General features: G+C 42.9%; 1 protein-coding gene across 1 annotated transcript; it reads left to right on the top strand.

The window, feature by feature from the left end:
- Positions 1 to 1672: 1672 nt before the first annotated feature.
- Positions 1673 to 26768, top strand: NT5E (5'-nucleotidase ecto). Its single transcript, XM_033002809.2, has 9 exons — positions 1673 to 2418; positions 7074 to 7296; positions 12223 to 12411; positions 16625 to 16822; positions 18286 to 18437; positions 20828 to 20936; positions 21741 to 21890; positions 23467 to 23667; positions 25393 to 26768. Exons 1-9 carry the CDS (start codon positions 2086 to 2088, stop codon positions 25548 to 25550), a joined length of 1713 nt encoding a protein of 570 aa, XP_032858700.2. The 5' UTR covers positions 1673 to 2085; the 3' UTR covers positions 25551 to 26768.

The following is a 26768-nucleotide window of genomic DNA, read 5'->3' as shown; positions in this document are numbered from 1 at the left end:
GTGGGCAGAACCAGCATCTGTTTAGAAATGGTGTGGCTGGGGGCAGTGATTGATGAGGAAAGAAGGCAAGGCCAAACAGATGCCAAAGAGATAAATGGTGTTTGGTGCACACTTACGTGCAGGTTTGGCCATCCAGGAGCAGCACAACAAGCCAGAGTTGTCTTTGTTTCTGACACAGCTGACTTCCTAGCAGATATGGTCCACTTGGGAATGCTGGTGTTGCTGTTTGTCTAGCAGGTTCAGAGCAGGGCCACTGGATTGGGATGAAGTGGGTGTGACTGAACTCAGAACTAGTGTTTACTTTCTACGTGTGATGAGCTGTTTAAACTCATAAAGTTGGTGTAGATCTACTCAGTACAGGGAATGCGCTCTGAAGAGCCGTCCGGAAAAGTAGCCATGGCACGTGACACTCAGTTGCCCAAAAAGAGACATCCAGATACCCCAGACAGCCACATGAGGCTAGCAGATACAACGCAGGACCTACACAAGATCATCCTTTCCAGACGGAGACCTGGAGACCACCAAACAGCACCAGCACCTTTGTTGAGGTGATGAGTCCCAGCCGGTGTGTCTACTTTAGGGTGACCGGTTCATGCTCTAAGTGCCAGTGACTGTCCCGACAAGATTTCCATTGCCCACAATGGAAACGTAAGCAAACTAGAGCACATGTAGGCACTTACTTGTGGGCACCTAAATGTGTCTTGGCTTTGAACTGAATCCCAGCCAGGCTGTCAGCACAGGCCAGTGGATGGGGGAAGTGTAGCCAAGGGGGGGATGTGAAGAGGAGGAGAGGAAGGACAATTCCAGATGCCAGTAGGGATTCCTCTGGGACGGGGTAGGCAGTGCACAGGGCAGTCACCCGAGGGAATGAGAAGATACCACACAGCTCTTTCAATTCAAGTCACGTATGGAAGCAGGGGTACAGTGAAGCATAGCCATCATGGGAGAAAATGCAGGTTCATTCACTTTCCAGCCATCTGAGGAAACAAACAGACCAAATGAGTTCAGATTCCATCCTGTGGACTTCGGGTACCCAGGAAACCGGGACATGACATCATCTGGTGGAAAGGAGACAGCAGCTCGTACAGCTTCTGTAATGCTGTAGGACGTTCTCTGCACAGTGGGGAAGGTTCTGTTTTTAAGAAAAAAATCGACCAGTCACTCCCTCCTTATAATGTGCAATTATCCAAAAGTTGCAAGAAAGTATAGAGAAGTTACAACACTTCAGAAGCTAACTGTAAGAAAATGTACTTCTCCAGATAATTTCATCATTTCGTAGTGGTAGAAGATGTGAACCCGCACGGTGGATGCACGACTTAAAGGAGCAGGTGGAGCTTTACTTTACAGTTACTTTGACTTACCAAAGTGGCAATCCCCCCACGCCATACCCCTAAAGAGCTGTTTACTTAAGGCATTGGTGGGTTTTCCCTTCAGCACGCATATGCCAAACCACAGCTAAAAGCTTAGCATTTAACCAGGGACAGCAAGTCTTGAAAGCAATTCATGAATCTACGCTAAAAACACTAGGGCTATAATTAAATCAACACTTAAAGTAACGTAGCTCTTTTTAGGGCTGAAATTGCACTCTTTATTTTAAGTATCGCTGGAGGAGGAGAGAGGTTGAGTGGCACCCTTAAACATCTTCGTGTGAAGGTTTGGAAACGGCTTTCTTCGTACTAAACATTCACCAAGGCTTCCTGTAGGCACTGGAGTTTGTCCTTTCGCTGCTGGCTCAGTTCTCATCTCGCTTGACTTCCAGCAGCCGGCTGCGAGCCCATCTCCGGCCCGGCAGCAGCCCCGCTGCGGGGAAGGACGCGGGTGGGGAGGCGCGCACCGCGGGCAGCCGCCCCGAGCCCTCCGCACACGCCCACCGGGCGCGGAGCACCTGCGGCTTCCGCGCCCGACGCGCAGCGAGCGCCTTTGCCGCGGGCGGGTGTCGGCCGGAGAGCTCCCCGGGCCGGCGCGCAAGTTGCGCGGGTTCCCCGGCGGCTCGCCCGCTCCCCGCCCCGCTCCCCAATCCCTCCTCCCCTCCCGCAGCCACCACCCACCCGCGGTCCCGCGGAGCGGCGCGGAGCCCCCCGCGGCATGGCGGGGCGGGCGGGCGCGCTGTGGCTGTGCGCGGCGGCGGTGCTGGGCGCGGCGGCGGAGCTGCGGCTGACCCTGCTGCACACCAACGACGTGCACGGGCGGGTGGAGGCGCACGGCGCAGGGACGCGGAGCTGCGCGGCCGCGGAGGGGACGGCGGGCTGCTTCGGCGGCGTGGCGCGGCGGGCGGCGCGGGTGGCGGCGGAGCGGGCCGCGCATCGCAACGTGCTGCTGCTGGACGCCGGGGACCAGTACCAGGGCACGGTGTGGTTCTCCCGCTTCAAGGGCTGGGAGGCGGTCCACTTCATGAACCTCCTGCGCTACGATGCCATGGTAAAGAGGGCCGCGGGGGGGGCGGGTGTGGGGGGTGGCGAGCAGCGCGATGGGGGATTTCCCCCCCCTTGGGTGCTGGGTCTGTGCCTCCCGTTCCTCCCCTGCTGGCGTGTTGGTTTTTTTTTTTTTTGTGTGTGTTTTTTTTTTGGTTTGGTTTTGTTTTTTTGCATTGCCACCTTGTTGAGTGCGTAGCGTTGCATCAGAGAAGGCTGTAGGTCACGCTAAAATTGGGGTCAAAGGCGGCTGCGAGGTAGGCAAGGAGAAAAGTAGCGATGAGCAAGGTGATGGGCACCCAGGCGAATGAAGTCGTGAGCTGGCAGCCACATGGGCAGCCCGAAACTGGGAGCTGATGCCGAGGCCACCCAGAGGAACAGGCAGCGATGCAGTGGAAGAGCTCCCCTGGGGAGAGGCAGGGCCGTGGGGCGGGCAGGGGGCTGGAGGGACTCTCTTGGAGAAGGGTCGGCAGAGGCATGGAAGCGAGCCTAGCAAAAGCTCCTCAAGGAGCCTGGCCTGCGACAGAGGGGTTAATCCTGGCCGAGGCTCACAGCCTGTCCTGCAGGAAGGGACGGATGGGACATGTTGGCAGTGCTGTTTTGAAGGGTGAGGATTTTTAGTTTTTATCAATCCCACCCTGGTGGTGTCCAGTCCCACTCGAGCTGTGGTTGTGACTTGGTGTAAGGGGCTGGGTGCGAGTGGGCCAGTGACTGTAGCAGCGCATCTGTGAGGGAGCTCTTGGAGGCAGTGACAGCCCAGCATCTTTACCCTGTCTCTTTTGGTTGTCCGAGTGCTGAGAGGAAAGTAGAAGAATTTGAGACTGAGGTTGGAGGATGTCACTCCATGTCCTTAAATCTTTTGTCTTGGGGCAATAGCCTGTTAATACATAAAGAATTACCGTGGCTTATTTTGCTTGCGTACAACACCAGAAGGGAGGAGAAAGATTAAAGTTATGTTCGAGAGTGACTGCATATTTATTTCATCCCAGTTGACAGCTTGAGGGGAAAATCTATGCATATCACATCCTCTGTCTTCATCTGTTTTGCCTTCTCTGAAAAGGACTGCACTTTCCCAGGTAAAGAGGGCTTCACCCACTTCTTCCCTCTGCCTCAGAACAGCTACGGAAGGGAAAGGGATGCCCCAGTGCACTTTCCTAGGCTAAGCACGCATCATACCAGACAGACAGGTCTGTGAAGGACACTGCTCCCTGTTCACATGGCATAATGAATAGTTTCCTAATCGTAAAACTAACATTAACAGTGTTTTTCCTTTCGATGGTGACAGGGAGGAGCGTGTGCATTCAGAACCCTTCCTCACTGAGAGCTGGGCAGCACTTTGGGGTCCTGCAGTGCAGAAATAGCTCCAGTTGTTTTTTCCTACCTTTCTTTCCAAAGCTGGCTGTCATTTCTCAGCCTTGCGTTTGCTGGTTTGACTGGTTCATGGGCAGGCTGGGAGCTTGTACAGTTCCTGATCATATCACAAGAAGAAATTCTTTCAGGCAAAATCAGCAGTGTTGAACTACTGCTTAGTTTTAGAAACGTGTTACGTAGGAAGCAACTGATGACTGTTTATGAGATCTCATGAGCTTTTTCATCAGAAGAAGATTCAGAAATAATTCTGCGACATACTGGATAAGCCAGAGTCTTCTCTTGGATGCTAATGCCCTAGGTGAGGTAGACAACCACTTGTTCTCTGTGGAGTGCTGCCTATTATGATTTGAATATTGTCAGTGGATCGAAGGGGACAGGATGGACTGAGAAGCTGCAGAGACTTCAGCACCTTTCCCTGCTGCTAAAGAGCCGGAGGACAGATGCCAAATGTTGGGCAGCTCTGCAGCATCTTTTTTGATTCTTCTGCCCGTGGACCATGGGGACTGTGCAGTGGGGGTGGTGGCTGGGGGGCACAGGGTGCAAGGTAAGAGCCACACTGCAGAAGGGTGAGCTAGTGTTTCTTTAAGCAAAATCGGGAAGTCACATCCCTAACAGAAGAAGTTGAGGTTACTGAAATGGTTAGAGTGAGGTGCAGGAGTAGGATTACAAACAGGATGAAGGAGGGAACGTGAGTCATAGGAGTTGTTACAGGATGGGGGCAGGATTCCTGTGAGGATTTAGGGCAGCCTGGCAGCGTTAGAGGTTTGTTCCACGAATGGGACAGATTTCCTATTTTAGGTTTGCCCTTTTCTCACTTATGCCTGTTATCACCTCAAGCCTATTTTCTTCTCTTTAGCTAGGTATTGCCTCCCAAATTTTCTTGGCAGTAGCCTTGCTTTTTGATGTAATTAGCACCAAAATCCCAATTAAGTATCGTGAAGGCAGTAAATGAAGCGGTGATAGAAGTCTTCTGGTTTTACTTCTAAGTTGCATCCTTCTGTTAATTTGGATCTTGAATTTGAAATATTTTTAGCCTGGCTTCTTGTGGAAAGGAGGATTATATGATCACATGCTATGTGCCTGAATATTTCTGTTTATTTCCCCTTGTGACTTCCACTTACATTGGCCAATGGATTCAGATTTGGTGAAGGGATATTGCACAGGTACAGCGTCCTAGAAGCTCTGGGCTTAAGTGTGGTTAGCTAGACTACCAGAACCCCAAATGGTCCATATCCTCATCCCCAGAGCAAGAACTTCATCAAAAATAAAACTGTATTATTAGCCACCAGTGGTTTCTCATGAACAAGAGACTTTATAACCACCCACACCATGGGAAAAGTTTTGATCAAAGCTTATATCCTAATGGACATGAAATAATCCAAATGCAAGATACAAAGCCAAGAGAAACAAGGTTTTATAAGTGGTTGGTTGTTGTTTTGGTTTGTGTTTTGTTTTGTTTTGTTTTGTTTTTTTCCCCAACAAGCTAATGGTAGTTACATCCAATTCAAATTCCTATTTCATTTGCAATCTTTTTTTGGAGGGGTTAATTGCATAGTTAGGAGGAACAGAAGGCATATGCATCAGCCAAAGGAAATAGCTTGTTACCATTTTGAGATGCTCTACCAGTCTGTGGAAGGCTTTTCAGAACATCAGTCAGCATCAAAATGAGTTTCCTTAGAGGGTTATTCTTTTTAATTATTTTTTACAGCAAATTAGATTGCGGTTAGAACGCAGTTAGAAATGGAGTGGATTGTGTCTTCCCGAGTCAGGATTTTCTTAAAGATAGTTCTCGGTTCTTTAGGAAAAGTGCTACAGCAGCAGGAAAACAATTCTGCTCCTTCCCTGGGGTGTGAGTAGTGTTCTCACTAGCGTCAGCAGGAGCAGTTGGCTGCCAGTGCAAGTTACTGCTGATATCCTGATTTTTCCATGGGGCCACTGACTACCTGCCTGCAGGGATCAGAGGAGTCGGGAGTCTTTGTCTCCCCCAAAAAAAAGACACTGCTGAGTTGCTGATTGAAATACAGAGCTTCTGTGCCTTCTGTAGTGTCTTCAGGGTCCTGCTTGGGTTGGAAAGCAATCAGTGTTAATATAAACTGTTTGGAACAAGCACCTAGCAATTGTTTATCTAAGTAGAGCAGGGAGGTATATATGTCTTTTTAGATGATGAATGCAACTTTCCCCACTTAATCTTCAGAACGGAATTAAGAGCATGCTTTTGTCTGGAAGAGTTGGCCCGGTGGCTCTAGCACCCCTTTCATGCTTTACTCCAGTTGCCACCTGAAAACCTGTACCAAGTTACCACGTGCCAAGTTACACTATTACCACGTTTCTATAGATATATCTTTTCCTTCACTAACACTCTAATGTGCTACAAGCTTCTTGCATATATTGTGCTTCTGCAAAGTTGCTGTCTATGGAGGATTTGCCAGCTGTCGCCAAACTTGCAGGCACAAGCATGTGGCAGCTTAGTCTGAGCATGAAAAGGGGTGGGTAGGGGAAAATTCCATGGTCCTTTAAGGTAAGTCCATTTTTCTTTGCTTAACCAACCTAGAGCAACTAAACATTCTTGTCTTGTTGGTGTTACCTTGCTAATAATTGAACAGAACTGCTCATTTTGTGTGATAGTCTTAGCACTTCACAGTGTTACGCACACAAATACCTGAATGTGTGCACACACACCTCCTATGGGTTGTCTGTGGAGATTCTCACTAGCTGATAAACGTTAGAGCTTTCACTAGGTATTGAGGTTGATGAGGGCTAGGAAGTGATACTTTCTTGTTACACAAGAACTGTTACTTAAATGTGAATTAAATATGTTTAAAAAACTATAGTCCAAGCACAAGCTTTTAAAAACGCATGTTTTATTTAAAGATTATACATTTTGTCATTGGCATTTAACGTTTTCTCCAGTATTTTTTTAAACAATGTATTTTCCATACACAAAATACATGTTTTCCTTTGTGGTTATTGTTAATCCTCTTTCTTGCAGTTATAGGATGAAAAACCAGTGCATTTTAATCTGGTATTTGGTTACAAACACTTATTTAGACAGATTTTAGATTTCAACTTTCACATCTGTATTGATAGTGTAAAAAGCAAAAACCTAAACCTAAAAAACCCAAACATTTCTGTGTTCGTGAGAAACAGGAATGTGCTGTTTTAGACAATATAGGGTTTTCTTCCTTAGAACATAGACTTTGTTCTCTCAAATGTACATTGGATATAATTTATAAGAGTATTTAGTCTGAATATTGGAGGTAGGATCTTACATTTTCTTCTTGATTTTCACAGGCTTTGGGGAACCATGAGTTTGATGAAGGTGTGAGCGGATTATTGGATCCTCTTCTTAAAAATGCTAATTTTACAATCCTGAGTGCAAACATTAAGGGGAAAACCCCATTAGCAAATGAAATGATGAAATATGTTAATCCTTTTAAAATAGTACATTTTGACTCAGAATTAGTAGGAATTGTTGGCTACACTACAAAGGAAACTTCTTTTCTTTCACAGCCAGGTATGGTTTCTTTAATACATGTTTATATCCTTTGCTGCTATTTTACTACTTACCCACTTGTTTGAATCCAAAGATGACTGTTTTCAGCTGAAAACTGAGAAGTTTGTTGTTTTATCAGTGTTTACTTGTATTATTCAACTTTGTAACTGCCTGATTTTTAAACTGGAGAAGGCTTGTTAGCATTAAAAACCATTTTCATACAGACCTGAATTATTTAGCGTCACTGAATTATCTAAGAATATAAGAAGGTCAGTGAGATTGCAGGAGACCGGGGGGGCCTTTGGGGTTTTTATTGTTTGGCTTTTTACATTTATATTCTTTTATATTTTATTGTTATTTACCCATTTAAACAAATGTTAAAACATGAATACAGTTTGCCTCTAGAGTGAAATGTGTTCAATCCAAGATATTTCTCTGTGTGTTGAAATTTTGCTCTTGGATGCCTCCATGCACAAGCCCTAGTAAAAGCAAGGAAAGCTTCATCTGTTTTTGAAGCAGAAGTTGCCCAAGATGTTTTTAGCCTCTCAGATATTTCCAGAAATTATACTACAGAAGGAACACCCATTCAGCTTTTACCACAATTGCTTCATTCATGAGTAAAATTAGAATTGATGAGGAAAAAGACTTCTCAATTTCTGACTATTTTTTCCAACATTTAAGGGGTTTTGGTTTGTTGAGGTTTGTTTTCTTGGTTTTTTTGTTTTTTGGTTTTTGGTTTTTGTTTTTTGTTTTTTTTTTTTAGTAACATAAAATGGTCTACTGGAATGAGAAACATATTTAAATCAGCTGTAGGAGATCTGAGTCACTGCCTGCTCAAAGCTCAGCCTCCCTCTGACAAAATCAGATTTTCTTCCCTGTTTTTTTTAGTAGAAATGCCCAAAGCACCAGTTTAAAATATTTTCCACATTGAAAAAGGACTTCATATTATTACTTCTCTTTCCATTCCTTAGTAAATAAAGAAGTAATGGGTAGATTTCTTGAGAAAAAGAATATTCAATACTTTGAGGAAGTATTAGAATCTAAAACTGGTTGTTCTGTGCATTTTAATTTCTATGCTGTATGTTTAAACTGTCAGGAAGTGGACATCTGAGGTCAGAATAGAGTTCAGTATCTCACTTCTATTTTACAGTGATGTGTTTTTGGAGACCATTCTGGTTTTTCCCCAGCGAAAAAGAAAATTGATCTGTATTTTGTGTAGGCGATAGAATTTCACCTGTTCTTGGGGGCATGAGGGTACATATCATCTGACGTCATCCTAAGTTTTTAAAATGGACAGACCAGCCAATATTGTGCTTCAATAAGGATTAATAAAATAGATTTCAGCTCATCTTCTGAACAACTCTGTTGGAGAGGTGAGGTCATCAAATAAACTTTCTTGCAAATTAACTTTCTTGCAAATTAGAGAAAAATCCAAATAGTGTTGGAATGATTCTCTGAAGCATTTAAATACATTTCCAGTAACAGCTAGACATCATATTGAATGCCTCAGTATGCGGAGTCATTATAACAGAGACCACAACTAGAAAAAAGAGTGTTAAAAGGGAAAGCTTGTTAGCTCCATAGTTGGAGCTGAAGCAGCCCTAAGCGAAGTGTATCCCACAGTGTAATTGAGCAACAAGCAGGGCAAATTCTAACAGCAACATTTATAGTGGTCAGAGTTTTTATAATTTTCTGCTTTGTCTTCTCAGTGTGTGGAGTAACATTTGGAAGCTTTGAAAATGTGAATTCAGGATATGTTAATATAAGTCAGTGATACTACCCATGACCTAGCAATCCTTCAGACTGATAAAATCATGGCAGAGGTGGGTCGGTGGCAGAATAATTATCAACCTAATTCCTTAATTCAATGAATAAGATATGTTGCGAATTTTAAATTCAGTACCTTGTTTATCTCTAAACACTTCCTCCAAGTGATTCAGTTTTCTCAGACTCTGCAGCAATTGCTTTGGCATGCTGTACACTCTTAGGGCATTCTCAAGGCAAATAGGAAGCTTGAAAATGCTGAAACGTGAATTCCTACATGACTGCTTTCTGTGGAAATCTTTTGTGAGTGTGATTTCTTCTATTGTTAAGTCTCAATGACTTCCACACAATTATGAAATTACAACTTGTACTTTTTATAGTCTGCTTAAAACAGCTATCAACATACTTGAACAGAGTATAAAGTCCTTAAATCTCAGTGTTTCCATTGTGAAGGAACAATTAATCTCTGCTGAAGGTAGTGTTAATGTTACTGTTTGGAAACCATAGGGATGGGGAATTCAGCACAATTTATATATTACAGCCAACTGGCAGTTTTTTCTTAAGTTCTCCTCCATTTTGCTGCATACAGCTATCTCAGCTGAATGCCCAGCCAGTTATTCCATGTCCTGCACGAGTTGTTTATAACTTGGCACGTAGAGTTCTCTATGTATTTGCTTTGCACTGATAATCCCAAGACCGTTTTTCTAGTATTCGATGGTACCAACTCACTTGCTTTAGTTCTGCAATGATGTAGCCCCCACGGAACAGCTAATGTATTTATCTGTCCTGAGAGATGCTACATATCCTTTCGGGGCTGTAAAATAATACATCTCATTTTGTCCACTGTCTTTTCATGTAAGGTGGAAACCCAAAGCTGCTTACTCTGTAACCCTACAGGCAGCGAAATATTTACTAAAACTATCAACTTGGCAGGGTTTTCTAAAATGGAATTTTAAATTAATTTATTCCACTTTATTCTGGCTAGCTTGTGTAATATTTTTAACATGCAGCCAGTTCTTTTTCCTTGTTCATTTATGGCACAGTTTGGACGTTTTATCTGAAGCTCTACCCCATCTAAAAAGAAGAGGGGATGTCACATCATTTCAGTGCCTTGAAAGGGAAGTGAAATACTGACACGAGCAATAACTGACGCTTAAATAAGCACTTTATTTCAGTTCAGATTGTTCTGAAAAATGCGCAGAGGAGTGCTGAGCAGTATGTTGCTTTTTGCCTGGTTTCTTGGGAGAGCTTGGTTATGGGCCACCTGGCAGCGTGCCGTGGGAGAAGTTAGCCTGCAGGCAACTGCGTGCTAGCACAGCTAGTCAGCGCCTCGCTCCTGCTCTTCCTTCCGAGAGCTCAGCTCTCTGTACAGAACTGGTCCCCACACCGTGGCGTGCATGGCCATTGTAGCTGGTCCACGGGTGGTGAGATGAGCACCTACAGGGCCTACACTCAAGGAGCATCTCTTGGACTTCCCCTTTTGCCAGGAGCTCTTCATCAGGCCCGGCTCCTGCCAAGCACAAGGATGTACAAAATGGGGCTGAAGCCGATGCCTTCCTTCAACCTGGAGAAGGAGGGCTAAGGGGGAACTAAGTGCAGTCTTCCACTGTCTTAAGGGGGTTTATAGAGAAGACAGGGACAGAGTCTTCCCAGAGGGGCACAGAGAAAGGACAAGAAACAATGGGTTTAAGTAGTATCACAGGAAATTATGGTGGGACGTAAGGAAAAAATTTGTCATGGTAAGAGCGGTTAAGCCATGAAACAGGTTGCCCAGAGAGGTTGTGGAATTTCAGCTTGCTCAGACAAGACCCTGAGCATCCTCATCTGGCTTTGAGTTCTGCTTTGAGTGGGTTTTGGACTAGATGGCCCCCGGAGGTCCCTTCCAGCCTCAATTAGCTTATGACTCTCTGATTCTAAGAAGAGGTCCACGGGAAGAAACTGTGGGGATGCACTGCACAATTCAGTCTGCAATGTGCAGTACAGAGATTCCCTCTGGCAGTGACAGAGCTATTCAATGGGTGTGGTGGTGAACCAATTTATGTAACCCCCTTTTATCTCTTCCATTGTAGCAACTTCCTCTTCATTTCCTGAGACATTTTGCACTGGATTGTGAATTCGTTTCACTCCTCCCTTTGTTATGAAATAATGTAAACCTTTTGACTTCAAAGGCATATTTCAAAATTTGATCAAAAAACTCTGCAGGAAGGAGAGGAATTAGGTAGAAGGGGAATTGGTAGAAATGTTACTCAGTTGTCTTCACCAGAATGTTTAGGATTACAGTTTGTGGACTCTAGTCTTAAACTCTATCCTTAAAATTTTGCCCAGAAAATTAGACTCTTACATAGGAAGTCCTTTTGCACAACCCAAAACACTGTACCCATGATAAAAGCGCGTGTTTGTCTAGTGCTTTTTTAACTGTTTGTCCTGTTAGAATAATTTCAGCAGGCACAGAAACCTTGCAGAAAGATTGTGAGTTTCCCAATACTGTGGTCTGGAAAAGGTTTCTCCTATCCAGACGTTCTGTTCTTTATGTTCATGTTTCGGGATGGTAGCTCAGTTGTGTGCTGTGCTGTGTTGGTATTACTGAGAGTGGTCACATAATTTGTGTAAAAGGGCAATTCGGAGTTTAGTGCAGGACTTTGATGAAGCTGCTGTTTAAAGCCTCGGCAAGGGTGGGGGTAGGGGCAAAGGATGAGATGAGTGTGGAGTAAAAAGAGAGAGATGTAACTCGGGAATAAATAGAAGATCTCAAAGAAATATAATTTGGCAAGAAAAAAGTTTTAAAGTACAATGTAATTGTTTATACTCAAACACTGACACATATAGTTTCCTTTCTCTTGTTAAATGATAAAAGCCATTCAATTTCTGATCCCACAATTGGTGTCACTGGAATTTTTTTATGGAGTTACAACTTGTTTACTATAGGCAAGTACACACAGGTCATTGCAAAAATGTTGTATTAGTCTAAGCATACAGGTGCTCCTGAGAGACTGGAGAACATCAGGTCAGATCAGGAGCTTGAACCAACAAAGGGCATTTGAAAGCCACTGACATTCAATATTCCATTAATTATACAAAATAGTATCTGATATCAACTACTTTTTTAAAAAAACCTAGTAAATAAGGTACTTTGTAAATACATTCATGTTCTTTTTTTTTGTTTGTTTGTTTTGTTTTGTTAAGGGGATGATATCATCTTTGAAGATGAAATTGAAGCATTGCAAGTGCAAGTGAATGAACTTACTGCTATGGGAGTGAACAAAATAATTGCACTAGGACACTCTGGGTTTACTGTGGACAAAAATATTGCTCAAAAGGTGAAAGGAGTGGATGTTGTAATTGGAGGACATACAAACACATTTCTCTATACAGGTATTTTATTTCTTGCTAAAATGTTCCTTCTAAAGCAAAGCTGAAACTGTTTCTCTATAAACTGGAAGAACTTTCACAAATACAGTTTACTGCTGGCTGTACTGGGCCAGATTCATAGCTGGTACCTATCCATAACTTCCATGGAAGAATTTAAAACAGTCTGTGAGCAAGAAGTACCCTAACCCACTGAAATGTTCCTTAATGCTGTGGATGTTCAAGGTCACCTAGACAAAGTGGGACAGAGGAACAAAGATAGCAATTCCGGTAAACTACTGCCAAACATACTGTATCTGTTCAAGTTCATACATGTAAAGGAGTAAACAAGATGGTTACATTTAACCTTGTATGTGACTTAACAACAACAAAAAAATCAATCATACAAGATTTCAGAAGTAATACCAGTGTTGATTTTCCATAGAATCTGATTCAGTATTCATAGGTCTCCATTAGCCCTGTCATTAAAAAACTTTTCCAAGGTTTCCTCTGTCTTTTTCAGTCCCTCTTTTAACCTCTGGCTTTATTCTTCTTTCCCCTAGAGGTAGACATCATTTCAGAGATAAACACTGTTGATTTGATTTCTTCCACAGCAGTGCTACTTTAGGAAGAACCTGCTATCAGCAGCTTCTCCAGTGCTGCTGCTTTCCCTGTGCCAGTGTGTAAGGACACAAGTAAAAGAAAGGCTGTGTTTTTTTAAAACCATCAAAGGTGGCTCGTTTAGTGGCAACTTCACTAACTGGTTGAGAATGTAACAGGAACTCTCTGTAATTTTCAGCAGAATTGCCCTTGTGCCTCAGTCACAGGGGTAGTACCATGTACCCAGGAACTTAATCACTTAAAGATTTTGCACTGTCCTCTCCCTACTTTTCTCCTCTCACTTTCCCATGTCATTTTTGTCTCATCTGGGCTCTCACCTTTTAGTATCCCACTTGTTAAAGAGAGACAATTGCATGCTACAGTTATACATTAAACAGTTCAGAATATCTCTTGAAGTTGGCCTCAGGGAACAATTTATTACACAGAGCATTTACACACCTGCAAGTCAGGGGCTGCAAACACTTAGCACGGGGGTGCAGCAGAGAAGTGGCCAAACTGGAACAGACAGCAGGACCATCCATTCTAATGGCTTGTCTCCCAGAGTGACTGAGGGGGAATGGTGAGGGAAGAGCAGACAAGCCTGTGGAGATGCTGTACTAAAATCCACTGTTTCTCCCACCAGCTTGCAGTTCAGGGACTTTCCAAGTAGTGTCTCAGTATTTACTAGTTCCCACTGGAACTTCTCTTTCCTGAACTTTCCTCATCTCCCTTGAGTGCCTTCAGCCTTTTGCCTTCACAGAGCTGGTGTCTGGGCATTCCACCGCTGACTCCCACATCCTATAGAGACCTTGGCTTTTTATCTGTGTGCAGCCCTTTGCCCACCGACTGCATTTTTTTTCAGCAGTTTTATTCAGTTATTTTAAGATGGGAAAACCAAGGATGCACACAGTATTCATCGTGGGTTTACACAGTGCAATCCAGATTCTTTTGCACAGGCTTGTTGGTCAATGCCTGTAGAGAGTTTGTGCCTCGAAGTGGTAGCCACAGTAGTCAAAATGCATTATGGGGTGTGGGCCAGAGAGGTGCCGCTGTTCACAATTTGTAATTGTGATCGGAAGTGCTGCAGGAGTTGAGATATCTGAGCTCATATCCTGTCTAGATCTATAGGAGTTCACATGCACTTCTCTTGTCATCCCAGAGAGTACCCCACTGTCAGACTAGACTAGGTCCAGCTGTTCTGTCTCTCCCCATCTGAAGATGTTCAAGATTCACAAGGCCAGAGACAGCATAGGATGGGGCCCTGCAGCTTCCCAGTTAGAGACCTCAGCTGGGGATGAGTTCTGGTTCCTTTTTCAAGGGCTATACTGCTTTGATAAAACAAGTCTGTCTTACTTTTTTGTTAACAGTGGAGAGGTGAGAAAAATAAAAAGTAAGACAAAGTATCTGGGAGTGATACACCAAAAAATATGTATCCACTTACTTAGTCAAAATATGTTTTTTGACTGAATGTGGTCTGAGTCTATAATTTTTATTCCAAGTGCTGAGAGGCACTTGCTGATCCATCCAGGAGCACCATGAACACATGTGTGAACCATTCCCTTCTGAGTCAGAGCTGTCAGCCAACATTCACAAGGAAATAGCCACATCTGTGGGGGTGATTTGACTGCAGCGTAAAACATCTAATTTTAAGTGTCTCTGTGTGTGTGTGTCTATGTCTTGGGTTTGTAGAACTGATTCAAACAGTAATGGTACTTTTAAGTTAGAGCATTTTAGTTTCTGGTTTTGATCAGAAAGGATGTTCTGAGAATGTAGTGTGTTGACTAAAGCCAGGTAAGAAAATAGAAAAGGGTTCTGAGGGTCTTCAGTTACCCAATACGCGTTTGTGCATTTGTAACGCAACAGATCTCACACTTTGACTGAGATGTGTGCATGAATTCTAGTGCTGTTTCCTCTGGGGATAAGATGCACTGAAAAGTCTTTTAGTTTCAGAAGGAACACATCTATCTTATGACAGAATAATATCATAGTGGTCATTAATCCTGCAAGAAAGTATCAGTATCAGAAAGTATTTCTTCAGAAAGCAAGAAAGTAATAAGGCTCTGGACAAGCACTTAATCATGCACAACTGATGTAAACTAAAACAGTGACTGGAAAGCCTAACTTTTTCTTGCTGATGCTCTGTTCATTCGAGGACTACACAAGGGCAAGAGATCAAAAACTGATTCTTTTTTCATTTCCAAAAAACCTAAAGCCACTTTCGTGTGCATAAATCTGGCAGGGTTCTCATTAGCTACAGGAGTTCTTAAATTTTTCCCAAAATAAATGTCAAAGAGTGAAGAGGCACTAACAGGAAACCAACTCGGTTGGCCAGTCTGAAAGTAGAAAAACTAGCTCTCTGATAAATTTGGTTCTGCTTGTAGTGTGTTAGAGTCATTGTCCCTGGAGGAGTGATTAGAGATAAATGTGAATCATATTGGAGTTCGAGGGTGGAACATTTGTCACGCTGCTTATCACAGGATTTCATATTACATAAACAACTGTAAATGGAAGAAACTCAGTTGTTCTGTGAGCAATGGAAGTGAAGAGCCTGCTTTCCTCCAGATCCACGTCCTCCGTGCCAGCTCCCCCGTGCCCCCGCCCCAGGGGCACCCCAGCTCCTGCCGACACCTGGGGGGAGATGCCACCAGCTTTGGGAGAGGAGCGAGCAGCCGGCGCTGGCGGGGCCCTGCCACGCAGCACGCCATCCCCCGCGGAGCTGCCCGACCTTGGTCTTTGCTGACAGTGGGGTAGAAATACTGACAGGAGTAGCAGCGGGGAGTGGTACTACTCCGATGATCTTTTCAAGGAGACAGGGAGAAGGCTGGTACCCTTGAGACGAGAGCTGTGCTCTGTAGATTTCATTGCTGCTTTCCTTCCTTACGTGGTTTCTAAATCCTGCGGTAGCCTATGCCGACTGAGCTGAGATCTCCTTTCTCTGTAAATGCCTTCCTTTAATCTGTTTCCAAGTCCTACCTCTAATCACTCTTTAAACTTTGCAGGTTGATAAGAGTTTGAAATCTATGACCACATAACTCTAATGCTAATGAAGTTTGCTTCTGCAGAGGGTTTGCAGCCTGACTGAAATTTTGGAGGCTAAATTGGGTACAGTAAAAAATAATCTGTTCGGTGTGTGCACAGATTCACAGAACTGGTTGTAGGTATTCTGACTGCATATTATCAATAAAAATTTAGACTTTTTCGTATCAAGACATCTTATATGTGTTTTATGAACATTCTCGTTTTCTATCTGATGCAGAATAATGTAGTATGAAGGCTTAACAATAAACTTCTCAGCCAGAGGCTGGAATGTGTGCATTACTGAGAGGTTTAGATTGAAATAATTGGAATGAAAAGTTCCTTTGTTGCTATTGTGACGTGATGTCATGGAGGAGGGTGCTGTCACAATTTAAAAACCATTGTGGCAGTTATTAGAGCTCATGTCCTGAAAACAGCATTGTCTCTTATGAAATAACATAACTGAACAATCAAACGTGTGTTTGTCGTCCAATACATTAGTTGTTGTTGCTGCTTAATATCCTATTTGGCTTTTTAAGGCTGAGAAACATTTGAGGTGTCATTCTAATAATTCCTTGAAGGTCACATGAGCTGAAGACCAGCTTTACATGCTTGTTTCATGCAGGCACCCCACCCTCTACTGAACAGCCCGCTGGCCCGTATCCGTTCATGGTTGACTCAGATGATGGGAGGAAGGTGCCAGTTGTACAAGCTTATGCTTATGGAAAATATCTCGGTTACTTAAATGTTACATTTGACAAGAAAGGAAATGTAGTTGAAGCAGTTGGAAACCCCATTCTGCTGGACAGCAGTGTTCCTGAAGGTATGTGGACTAACCATCTGAATTTGCCCGCAGCACTCTACTACAATTCAAGTGTTACTGTGTTAAACACACAGTACAATGTCGAAGAAGAATTGAGCTTTCTTCCTGAGCTTGCAGTTCTCTTCTGTGTAGGGTTCAGGCTGTGTTACAGTTGTACCCATTTGCCTCTATTTCTCTTTCTGAACAGTAGCCTCTGAATATGCATAAATTCAGAGGATGTTTTTATCTATTTAAAATCACCCGAAGTCCTTCTGTAGGAACTCGGGTGATACACTCTTTACCATTTAGCAGACCCCATTCTAGCTTGCCTTGTAATTATGATTTAAAAAACGGTGAGGACAAATTTACACTGTTTTCCCGGAGTCTGGGTTCTTCAGAGCAGAGTTTAGGGCAATATAGGAAAGTGGAAATGTTCCAGAAAAGAATTGGAATGCTCTGGCAGTGTGCAAATGTAATATACAAACCCCATGGCTTCAATGCTGAGTGTGTTCGGTGTTTTGGCTCTGAAACGTTTATAGAACTGTGAGGAGGAGAGTCTCTCTGTTGCTTTCTGTTGGTAGCTCTGTCCAAGCTCTCTTAACTGCTTCTGTAGTTACCTGGGGCTGGTTCTCTAGTCTTTGTTTCTTGTTCAGTGTTTGCTCTATGAAGCTCTGAACTTTTATCAGACTTTCTAGGTTCTATCAGAGTATTTATTAAAAAAATCCTTTAAAAAGAAATATTCTTATTTACTATGTTATTCTCAGTGTTCTGTTAATGTAATGAGAAGATGAAGAGACTTTACATTCTCTTGCTGATATCAGTAAAAGTAAAAATTCAGATACACAGGTGTTCCTGTTTTGTAGATGTTGCTGTTGCTGACAGTTACATGGCAAATTGCTTAAAACCAATAGCTGATATAAAACTGTTGTGACATTATCTGTCTGTATATACAAGTATCTTTGTATCTGTTTCTTTTCTGAAAGAATTAAATTTGCATCTGGCAGACAGATGTGCACAGAGAATTAATTTCTATAAAAGGTTTATTCCCAGACATTGATATTTGAGCTAGTATTCCTTTTAGCACTACTTTAAAGATGAAGGAAGTATAATTAGGAAAAAAAAATATGATGTCAAATAAAGACCAGGCTCCCTTGTCTATTAAAAATTCTTGTATAGGAGCTCTCATCTGTCGAGGTTAGCTGCTAGAAACCCCATTGGTCAGAGGTTAGAACAGGACTGGGAAAAAATATTTGTAAGTGTTACAGAGGAGATAACCTTTCTGTGGTACAGCAATAGCTTGTTCACTTGATTGTCCTGTCCTGCCTGCTCCCTTTACAGGCTTTGTTTGAGGTGAGTGGGGATGTCATGTTGCTTGAAGAGTCTTTAGGGAAAGTGTAACATTTTAGAATCATTAAGATCACGGTCTTTTTCCTGAAGTGTCATTAATATGAGATATGTGCAATGCTTATTTTACACTTTTATAGATGAGCACATCAAAGAAGAAGTGGAAAAATGGAGGAAAAACCTGGGGAATTATTCTAAAGAGATTGGAAAAACTAGTGTTTACCTGAATGGTACAAGCCAAGCGTGCCGTTTCCAAGAGTGCAACATGGGAAATTTGCTTTGTGATGCTGTGGTAAGACATTGCCACCGCGGGTGGCAATCACATCTAAACGTTACTCTGGAGCTATCAGATAAAATGCTCCCGGGCTCTGAGCTCTCAGCGCACGGGCTCTGTGCTGCTTGCCAGTCTAGTGTGTCCCTAGAGCGATCTGGCAGAAGCAAGGCTTTGATGAATCTTACCGTACAGAGTAAGGAGTGGTTTATTCTTCGCGTATATCCTCATTTAGAGAATGGCTTGTTGGCAGCTGTCTCTGAAGCTGCAGTTTTAAGAGGTGCAGCCCTGTGACCAAAGAGCCCATTCCTCAAGCAGGGAGGAGAACTCGGCTCCCCTGCCCCTTTCCCTCCCTGCTCACAGCACTTACCTTCTGCCCCGTCATTACTCACTGGGCTCTGCTGTCACCCTTTTTTAACACACTAGCCTGGAAAAATACTTCTGGGTAGTTTTCTGCCAAACTACTGATAAGAATTGTCCCCCCGAAGAGCCCAAAAGGTGCCAGCTAGAGCAAAGGAGGGGGAAAGGCCGTACACACAGCTGAGCGCAGGAGAGGTAACAGCCCCCAGCACCCCAACTCGGAGCCACTGGCCTGTGCTGCATCCTGACAGGTATCGCCGGGCTTTAACGGTCACGTAACACCAGAAGGTCTCTATGGGAAGTCACTTCTAGTTTTCAGACTAGCTCAGTTTGATTGGTTTACTCTCCCACAGCAGCACCATTTCCTTTAGGTGCTCCAGGGAAAAATGTTCACTAACGTAACTGTTTCCAGAAAACGAGCATTGCCATAAATGTCCAGCAGCACTGCCAGAAAGTGAGGCTGTGAAATTGCTAACAGCACTGTGTGAGCTCTTGTTTTAAACTGCCTCTGCTCAGGACTGGACAGTTGCAATCCATTCATTGATTATGAGTTGCAAATTTAAGAATATCCCACGGATCTGGCCATAGGCAATAACTTTGATCACTAAGCTGGAGCCACAAAACATTTACACACCTGCAGATCAGAGGCTGCAAACACTTAGCGTAGGGGTGCAGCAGAGAACTGGCCAAACTGGAACAGAGGACAGGACCATCTGTTTCAACATCTTGTCTCCAAGAGGGGCCAAGGGGGAATGGTGAGGAAAGAGTGTACTCCTGGGCAAGCCTGTGGAGAGGCAGTACTCAAATCACAGGGCTTCCACCACTGACCTGCACAGCCTGCAAAGACTTTGGTCTTTTGTCTGCGTGCTGCCTGCTGCCCACTGGCTGGATGACTGCTGGAGGCCAAGGAGTAGTCCTTGCACTGGAACACTTGGTCCCTGTCCAACACTCTTTATGCCACTCATGATTTTATAGGCTTCATTGAATATTTTCCTTCCGTTGTCTCTTTACCAGGTCAGACAGTCCAAGCCTACATCATTGTTTTGCCTTCAGAAGCTCTTCTTTGTCTTTGACCATCCTTGTCACCCCTCTCTGCATCTTTCTTAGGTTTTTATCATTCTTGAGATGAGAAAACACAGATTCCTACCCAGCCTCCACATGCCCCTCTTGATTTTACAGGCTTCTGTCATGTCCTTCCTGTATTTCTCTTTCTCTGTGAGACTGAAGAGTCATAACCATAGTCACTCCTGTACAGAAACCAGTCCATCCCTTCCATTATTCTTGCTTCTTTTCTCAGCTTTTTCCTGTTCTACTCAGGACTAGCACTGTACGCTTATCATCCTTATGCAAGTGAGTAAATCCCTGGTTTCTATTTTATTACTTAGGATGCCTCAAGCAAATATTGTCTTGTCCTTGCATTTTGTCGGTCTTGACACTGTTGGAGACATGATGCTGTGTAGAGTAGACTTTTGGGTCTGACCTAGGATGCCTGTTACCTGTTCCTCCACTCCTCTACATCTTTCTAGTTTGCCAAGACCAATCCAAGTATTAAATATTAAACCAATCTGAGAGAAGCTGAAAAATCCTAATTTCCTGCAATTTACAATAACAGCTAGATTAATCTATACACTGCCCTACGTTTTTAATGTGCAACTATATTTAAGGTCCTCTTCACTTCCCAATTGTCCAAACATGCTGAAATCATTTGTCTTTATCACAGATATTGGAATAAAGAAATCACCCTTCCTTTGTTCATCTGGCCTGCACTGGCTATGTCCCATGCCCACAGACTATGGGAGAGCCTGAGAGTTAATTACGGAAAAAGGGAAATATTTTTCTTGTTAAAAATTTTAAAAAGCAAAATAGTTATTTTGATGTGTTTTGCCTTGTGTTTTTTTAATAATTAAGTATTTTACAGTGGGGCTGAAGGTAATTTGAAAGAAGATATAAAACCTTTGTCTCTTTTCAGTCTCAGATTGTATTGGGTGTAAATTTCCAGAGCCTAGACTAAGTGAAGATTAAAAATCAGTTTAAACATTGTCCTTTGGTAGCTTTATGAGAATGTCGGACGTCCAGATAAAAAGTCATGGAACCATGTTTCAGTGTGCATCCTGAACGGAGGTGGGATACGGTCAGCCATTGATGAACAGAGCACGAATGGTATGTAAAATTACGAGGTATCATAACAACTTGATCAAGAAGAAAGAATCAAGTTTCCATGCAAGCCTGAGCACAGGGTTAGCTATGGGCTTGTTTTGATGGGATTTGCACAGTGTTTGGAAGCGATGTCAAACTTTCTCGAATGGTTTTCCATCGTTAGAGCACAAATGCCTCAGGCTGACATTAACAGAAGTTCCTAGCGTTGTTCGTACACAGTGCTTTTTATTATTTTTCTCTCTCCTTGCTGCCTTGGAACAAAGAAAGACAGTGGATAATCTTCACCTACTCTACAGGGTCATCCGGTATGGGCGCTGGGGGCCTTCTGTAGTCTGCTGTAGAACAAGTAGATTCTGGGGTTTTCTGAGTGCTAAGGTTTTACAGTTTTTACTTTTCTGATACCATATAAATGAAACCTGAAAACAAACACCTTTTTCAGCTTAGCTAAATCTTCCTGTAGGACTCTGTGAGTAAATCTTAAGCAACTGGAAAAATTGCTTGACATAGTAAGAATAGCTGTGTTTCTTCAGCTTAGGCTGGTGGTTTGTAATCTCTTTTACTGGAGTTATTTGAATAGCAGTACATGCAGTTGCATCAGACTCAGATTTATTTGTCTTGATACTTCCTGGATGATAAAGACATAGGCTCTTTGCTTGGGACAGTATATGTGATTGTCACTTCTACTGGCCTTCATTCTCTTAAATTGTATTTGCCACATTCGTTGTCAAAAATGTACTGTTAAATGATCCTAAAATAATTCTGTAAACTTCCAAAAAAAAAATAGTAAATAAAGTCTCATTCCCTCAGGTAGCATTACTGTGGAAGATTTGCTGTCTGTTTTGCCATTTGGAGGTCGTTTTGATTTGGTAAGGTTAAAAGGCTCCACTCTGAAAGAAGCTTTTGAGCACAGTGTGCACAGGTACGGAAGAGGAAGCGGCGAGCTGCTGCAGGTTGGAGGTATGTTTTCTTCCTTCCCCTTCTTAGTTTTCCAAACCAGCCATCCCTTCTGTTGGCCCTCTTTGTATTACACCTGGAAGCCTCTTTCAGAATGGAAATCAAGTTGGCCGTACATCCTAGCCCTGCTCCTCACGCCTGCCAGATGTAACGCTGTTTCTCCTGTGTATGTTTAATTGAGCTGCTGCCCCACACAGGCCATCACTGTTCCCTTCAGCAGAGACAGGATTCCCAGCTGCTTCAGTAACCCGCAAGGGCAGCAGTTTAATGTTTCAGTTAACTACAGGAAGATACAATGGAGCATAGCTGTAACACAGTACTAGCTACATCAAACCCCGGGTTTCAGTTCTTGACCGGCAGTCTACCTGAAACCCCAGACTGGATGTCTCTGCCAGTTATTGCCAAATTTCAGTTATCAAAATAATTTTGTGCCATTGTCTAATGATTGCTGACAGTTTTAGAGTTAGTCCAAGTAGGCTATGGAATTGTTCCAGTGAATTTCTCAATGTTTTCGGGATGAACAGTTAATATTAAAACCATACACATTTCTTGAGTTGCAGCTCACCATATATTTATCCAGATGTGTACTAGGCTACAGTCATGTTTATTCCTGGTCTCTCTGTGACGCGGCACAGATTTTATTGTTTATTTAGCAGAAAAGCTAAACTTTGAGGGCCAGGGCAGACGGATTTCCCCCTCCTCCATACCTCTCCCCCCACGTAGCCTGGTGATGGGGGCACTGCCTCCCCCAGCCCGTGATCTAGAACGCCCACAGGCCAAGGACACAACCCATGTCTTGCACTTTCACCAGTAAGTTACCACATTCTTAGCTACTGCTGAGGTAAAGCAGCAGCAGCTCCTCTCCTTGCTGCCTTCTCACAGAAAAGTAAGATAACTAGTAGCTCTGGAAAGGGTTCAGGACAGAAGATACAGAGCAGGAAGAACACCAGGGTTGGAAGAGCCTCTCTGCTTTGGACAAGCTTTAGTGGCTTCCTGACCAGCACATTCTTGGCAATGCTGTTCTGGGGGCCTAACTCTCCCCAGGCTTTGACAAAGGAAGGCTCACAACTAGAAATGTTACTTCCCCCACAGTGAGTAGAAACCGCAACTTTCAGCCCTGGCCTGACTTTCCCTTTTCAGGACAGCACCTATTACCCGTAATAGCTGCTAGGTTAGGGTGGCTGGCTGGCTTTAAGAGAAGTAATTTCAGCCAACAAGCCTGGGGAATGAAAAAGCATATGACTACAGGAATAAGGGAAGGTATTTTTATCTTGAAGTATCCTAATCCCATGACTAGTAATTTCCTTCTGTGGAGTAGTGACGAGAACAGACGATCAGGTAAGTGACTGAGGTGGGACAGTGCTTCAGCAGTTCTCTAATTGCGTGAGTTTTCTTGCTTAAAAGCTGAGTAATATGCAAGGAGAATAGGGCATTAACCGGTATAATTCAGAATGACACAGCCTCTCAGTCACAGAAACTAATGGAAAGAATCAGCTGAAGATGATGGAGGATACTGTTCCTAGCCCTGTATGCTCAGCAGGCACTGCATAAAGTGGCACTCGAACCTGTATTTTTACAGGCATCCACGTGGTCTACGATCTCTCCAGAGCCCCAGGAAGCAGAGTCGTCAGCTTAGAAGTGCTTTGCACAGCCTGCCGAGTCCCGGCCTATGTCCCACTCCAGATGGATGAAATATACAACGTGACTCTGCCATCCTATATGTTATTTGGAGGAGATGGCTATCGTATGCTGAAAGACAAGAATCTGGGATACAGTAAAGGTAAGTATGGGCACCAACAGGGGAGCAGACAAGCAATTTCCAGAAGTTAAACGATCTTTCAACAGTACAAATATCAGACTTTTTGTTTTCACTGGATAGATCAAATTTGTTTCTAGTCGGTCTGCTCTGGATTGGCAGTTTTGGTTGTAGCCAGTAACTATATTCTCCTTCAAGTTTCAAAGAGAAACTGAGACTTACCAATTCAGCACTCCTTAGAGAGCAGATCTGAGATCATGATAAACCAGAAAAAAAAGCAAAAAACACACTAGAGAGAGTACATACCACGTACACGGCCTTGCGCTTGTACTCATTACTAAACATTGCATCAAAAAAGGTGCTATTTTCTTTAGACTTTAAATTTGCACTGTATAGAAGTATTTACAAAGGCAGAGTCGTCACCTCTGCTTCTAAAGGATGTGCAGTCTGGGCAGGTAACACAGAGGGCGAGGGGAAAGATGCCAACTCGCTCTGTGGGAATTGGGCTCTGTGGGAATTGGCCCCTCCGAAGGCAGCAGGACGCTCACGCGTTCTGCAGGCGGCAGCACGCTGGAGGGGCAGATGGGAGGTGGGTCACAGTGCTGTCTGAGGGTCCTCTGAACTTGCATGCAATCTGTTAGAAATTCTGCATCCGTACAACTGACATATACATCTTTCAGGACAAAGGAAAACTTAAAAATTGAGATTAAAATTCATTATTTCTGAAAACAGGATGTAGTGCTGTATTTAAAAAAAAAAAAAAGTATCTTCTAGGAACACATTTACATTTTGTAGAACTTTTAATTTCATACGTTCTGCTTCTGGATGGCAACAGCACATGCTTTTACCAAAAAAATTTTCATTTTGGACCTTCGTTACAGACTATTTTTTTGGTTCTACAGGGTGTTTCAATTTAAAATTGATTCTCACAGGTACAAGTGGTGTTTTAAATCAAATTCAGTCTACGTGTGGTAAATGTGGGGAGGATGTAGTTTTCATTAAATATCTGTTACACGAATCTTGCAGAAATAAATTCACATGGGGAGGAATCATTGAGAGTAATGAAACGGAACAACTTGGCAGGTTCTGGTAAAGTCGTCCACTTATAGCAGAGGGGCAAAACTGTAATTACTTTTAAGGAAGAGGTGTTGCACTTGAGGATTGTAAGAGCTGGGGTCTGAAGGGGCTTGTGACATGGTTGGCAGCAGTGACTGAAGAGGGTCTTCCACTGCAGAAAATCCACATCATACTTTGTGTGGAGGAAGCAGTGCACAGACTAGAAATTTTTCCAAAAAAAAAAAAAAAAAAAAAAAAAAAAAAAAAGTTAAATTTTTAATGAAAGTACAGTTCTTCAGACTCTAATACAGACTTTCAAATCTACAGCACTCTACCCCAGATGGGTGGGAGACTGTCTCCACCTACCTAAATCTGACTGGGAGTTACCAATGTAACTGATGCAAAACAAAACAAAAGCCAGACAATTAAAAAAAGAAAATTCTTTTTTTGGTAAAATATGAGTTTCTATCAAAAATTCTGGCTACAAACCACCACAGATGTTTTACCTGTGCACAAGAAACAACTCTCCACACCCCTACAACACTGTGTTGATGTGTGCTGATTCAGCATGGCAAACTGTAGAAAACAGTTTAAGACTTGAGCTAAAACTGCCATTTTTAGACAGGTTTTTAAATTTTGGTTCAGAGCTTGGCTACTGCATAGAACACCATTTTTTTATTATTGTTTGTTTAGGTGAACCTGATATTGAGGTTATTTCACGTTACCTCCAGAGAATGAAGAGAGTTTACCCAGCAGTTGAAGGTCGAATAAAGTTTTCTTCTGGAAGTCTTACTGAAGCAAGCCTCGCCCTGATTTTTGTATTGTTCACTGTAACATTCCTGCATACCTGATTTTGTGTTTTTGTTTGGAGGAAGGCAAGAGGAAAGATACTGCTGATGAAAGAAAACAGTTCTTAAAATGAATGACTGGTGATGGTGCTGCACGTCAACCGTAAACAGCACGAGCAATTGTCTTTAACCTGGTAGAGTCATTGAAGCACACCCCGCAGAGTGAGGGGGCAGAGTTCATGACTTCCCTCCGATTGAATCAGCAGATACCCACAGTTCACTTGGAGGTTTCAAAAAGCAAAGTTTCAGTGAGTACTAATGCTCCATCATAAAACCACTGACCGAAACAGGGTATTTTTAACTAGTCACATTCTTCTACCTGCTTTAGATAGTGACTCAATTAAGAATCTGATTCCAGCCACATAAACAAGCTTCTAGAAATTAGTTTACTACAGGTGTATATACCTTTCTTTGATCTCCACTCAGGTTTAAAGCTTTCAATCTAGTAAGGCTACTTTGCTTCCAGTCGTATTTATCATACCTATACCAGTGCCTGAAGCAGCTGGATTAAACTCAGTGTCATTAAAAGCATGAGACCCATTAAAGAAAGTTTTTCCATTTTACTTTTGAAGATGCAACGTCTCACTTATGTCTTCCATTAATAAAGGAAAGGATGCAATGAAAGCTTGATTTGATTTTGATTAATTTTAACAAATTGAGTATATGTACTTCACTATTCAGTATGACCACTTTGGGGACTGTACCTAGAGTGAGAACATAATCTATGATTAGGTTTCATCTTTATACGCTCAATTTTACACCTTCTCCCAAAGACCAAAGCCCAGGACTCCTGACCATTACTCTCTATGAGCAACGTTCAGGGAAAATGTCGCATACGTGCATAGACTCCTGCAGCAGCATTTGGAAATCTCCCAGTAATGGGGCTTTCTACACCATAATCTGGCTTTATCATAACTGTGATCACACCTCGAAAGCCTGTCTATTCTGTGGGGAGGCCATGTTTAAAAAATACACAGTTCTGAGACAGAGGCTAATGAGTATAAAATCAGAAATCCGCTTAAATGCCAAGTCTACATTTCTGGCACTTTATCAGGAAGTAATTGCTTATAAATGAGTGCAAATTATGATTATTTTTCTAAGATCGTTCACATTTGGAATTTTGACATCAGTGTGTTTCCATGTTGTTTATTGCTGTATTAAACTAATTATCAGTGTTTTGAATAAACCTGCTTTGTTTTTCTGGAAAGCTCACTACACACT

This window comes from Tyto alba, unplaced genomic scaffold (genome assembly GCF_018691265.1).
Source record: "Tyto alba isolate M040663 unplaced genomic scaffold, T.alba_DEE_v4.0 Super-Scaffold_40, whole genome shotgun sequence".
Classification (NCBI taxonomy): domain Eukaryota; kingdom Metazoa; phylum Chordata; class Aves; order Strigiformes; family Tytonidae; genus Tyto; species Tyto alba.
This window is presented reverse-complemented; position numbering and strand designations above follow the sequence as displayed.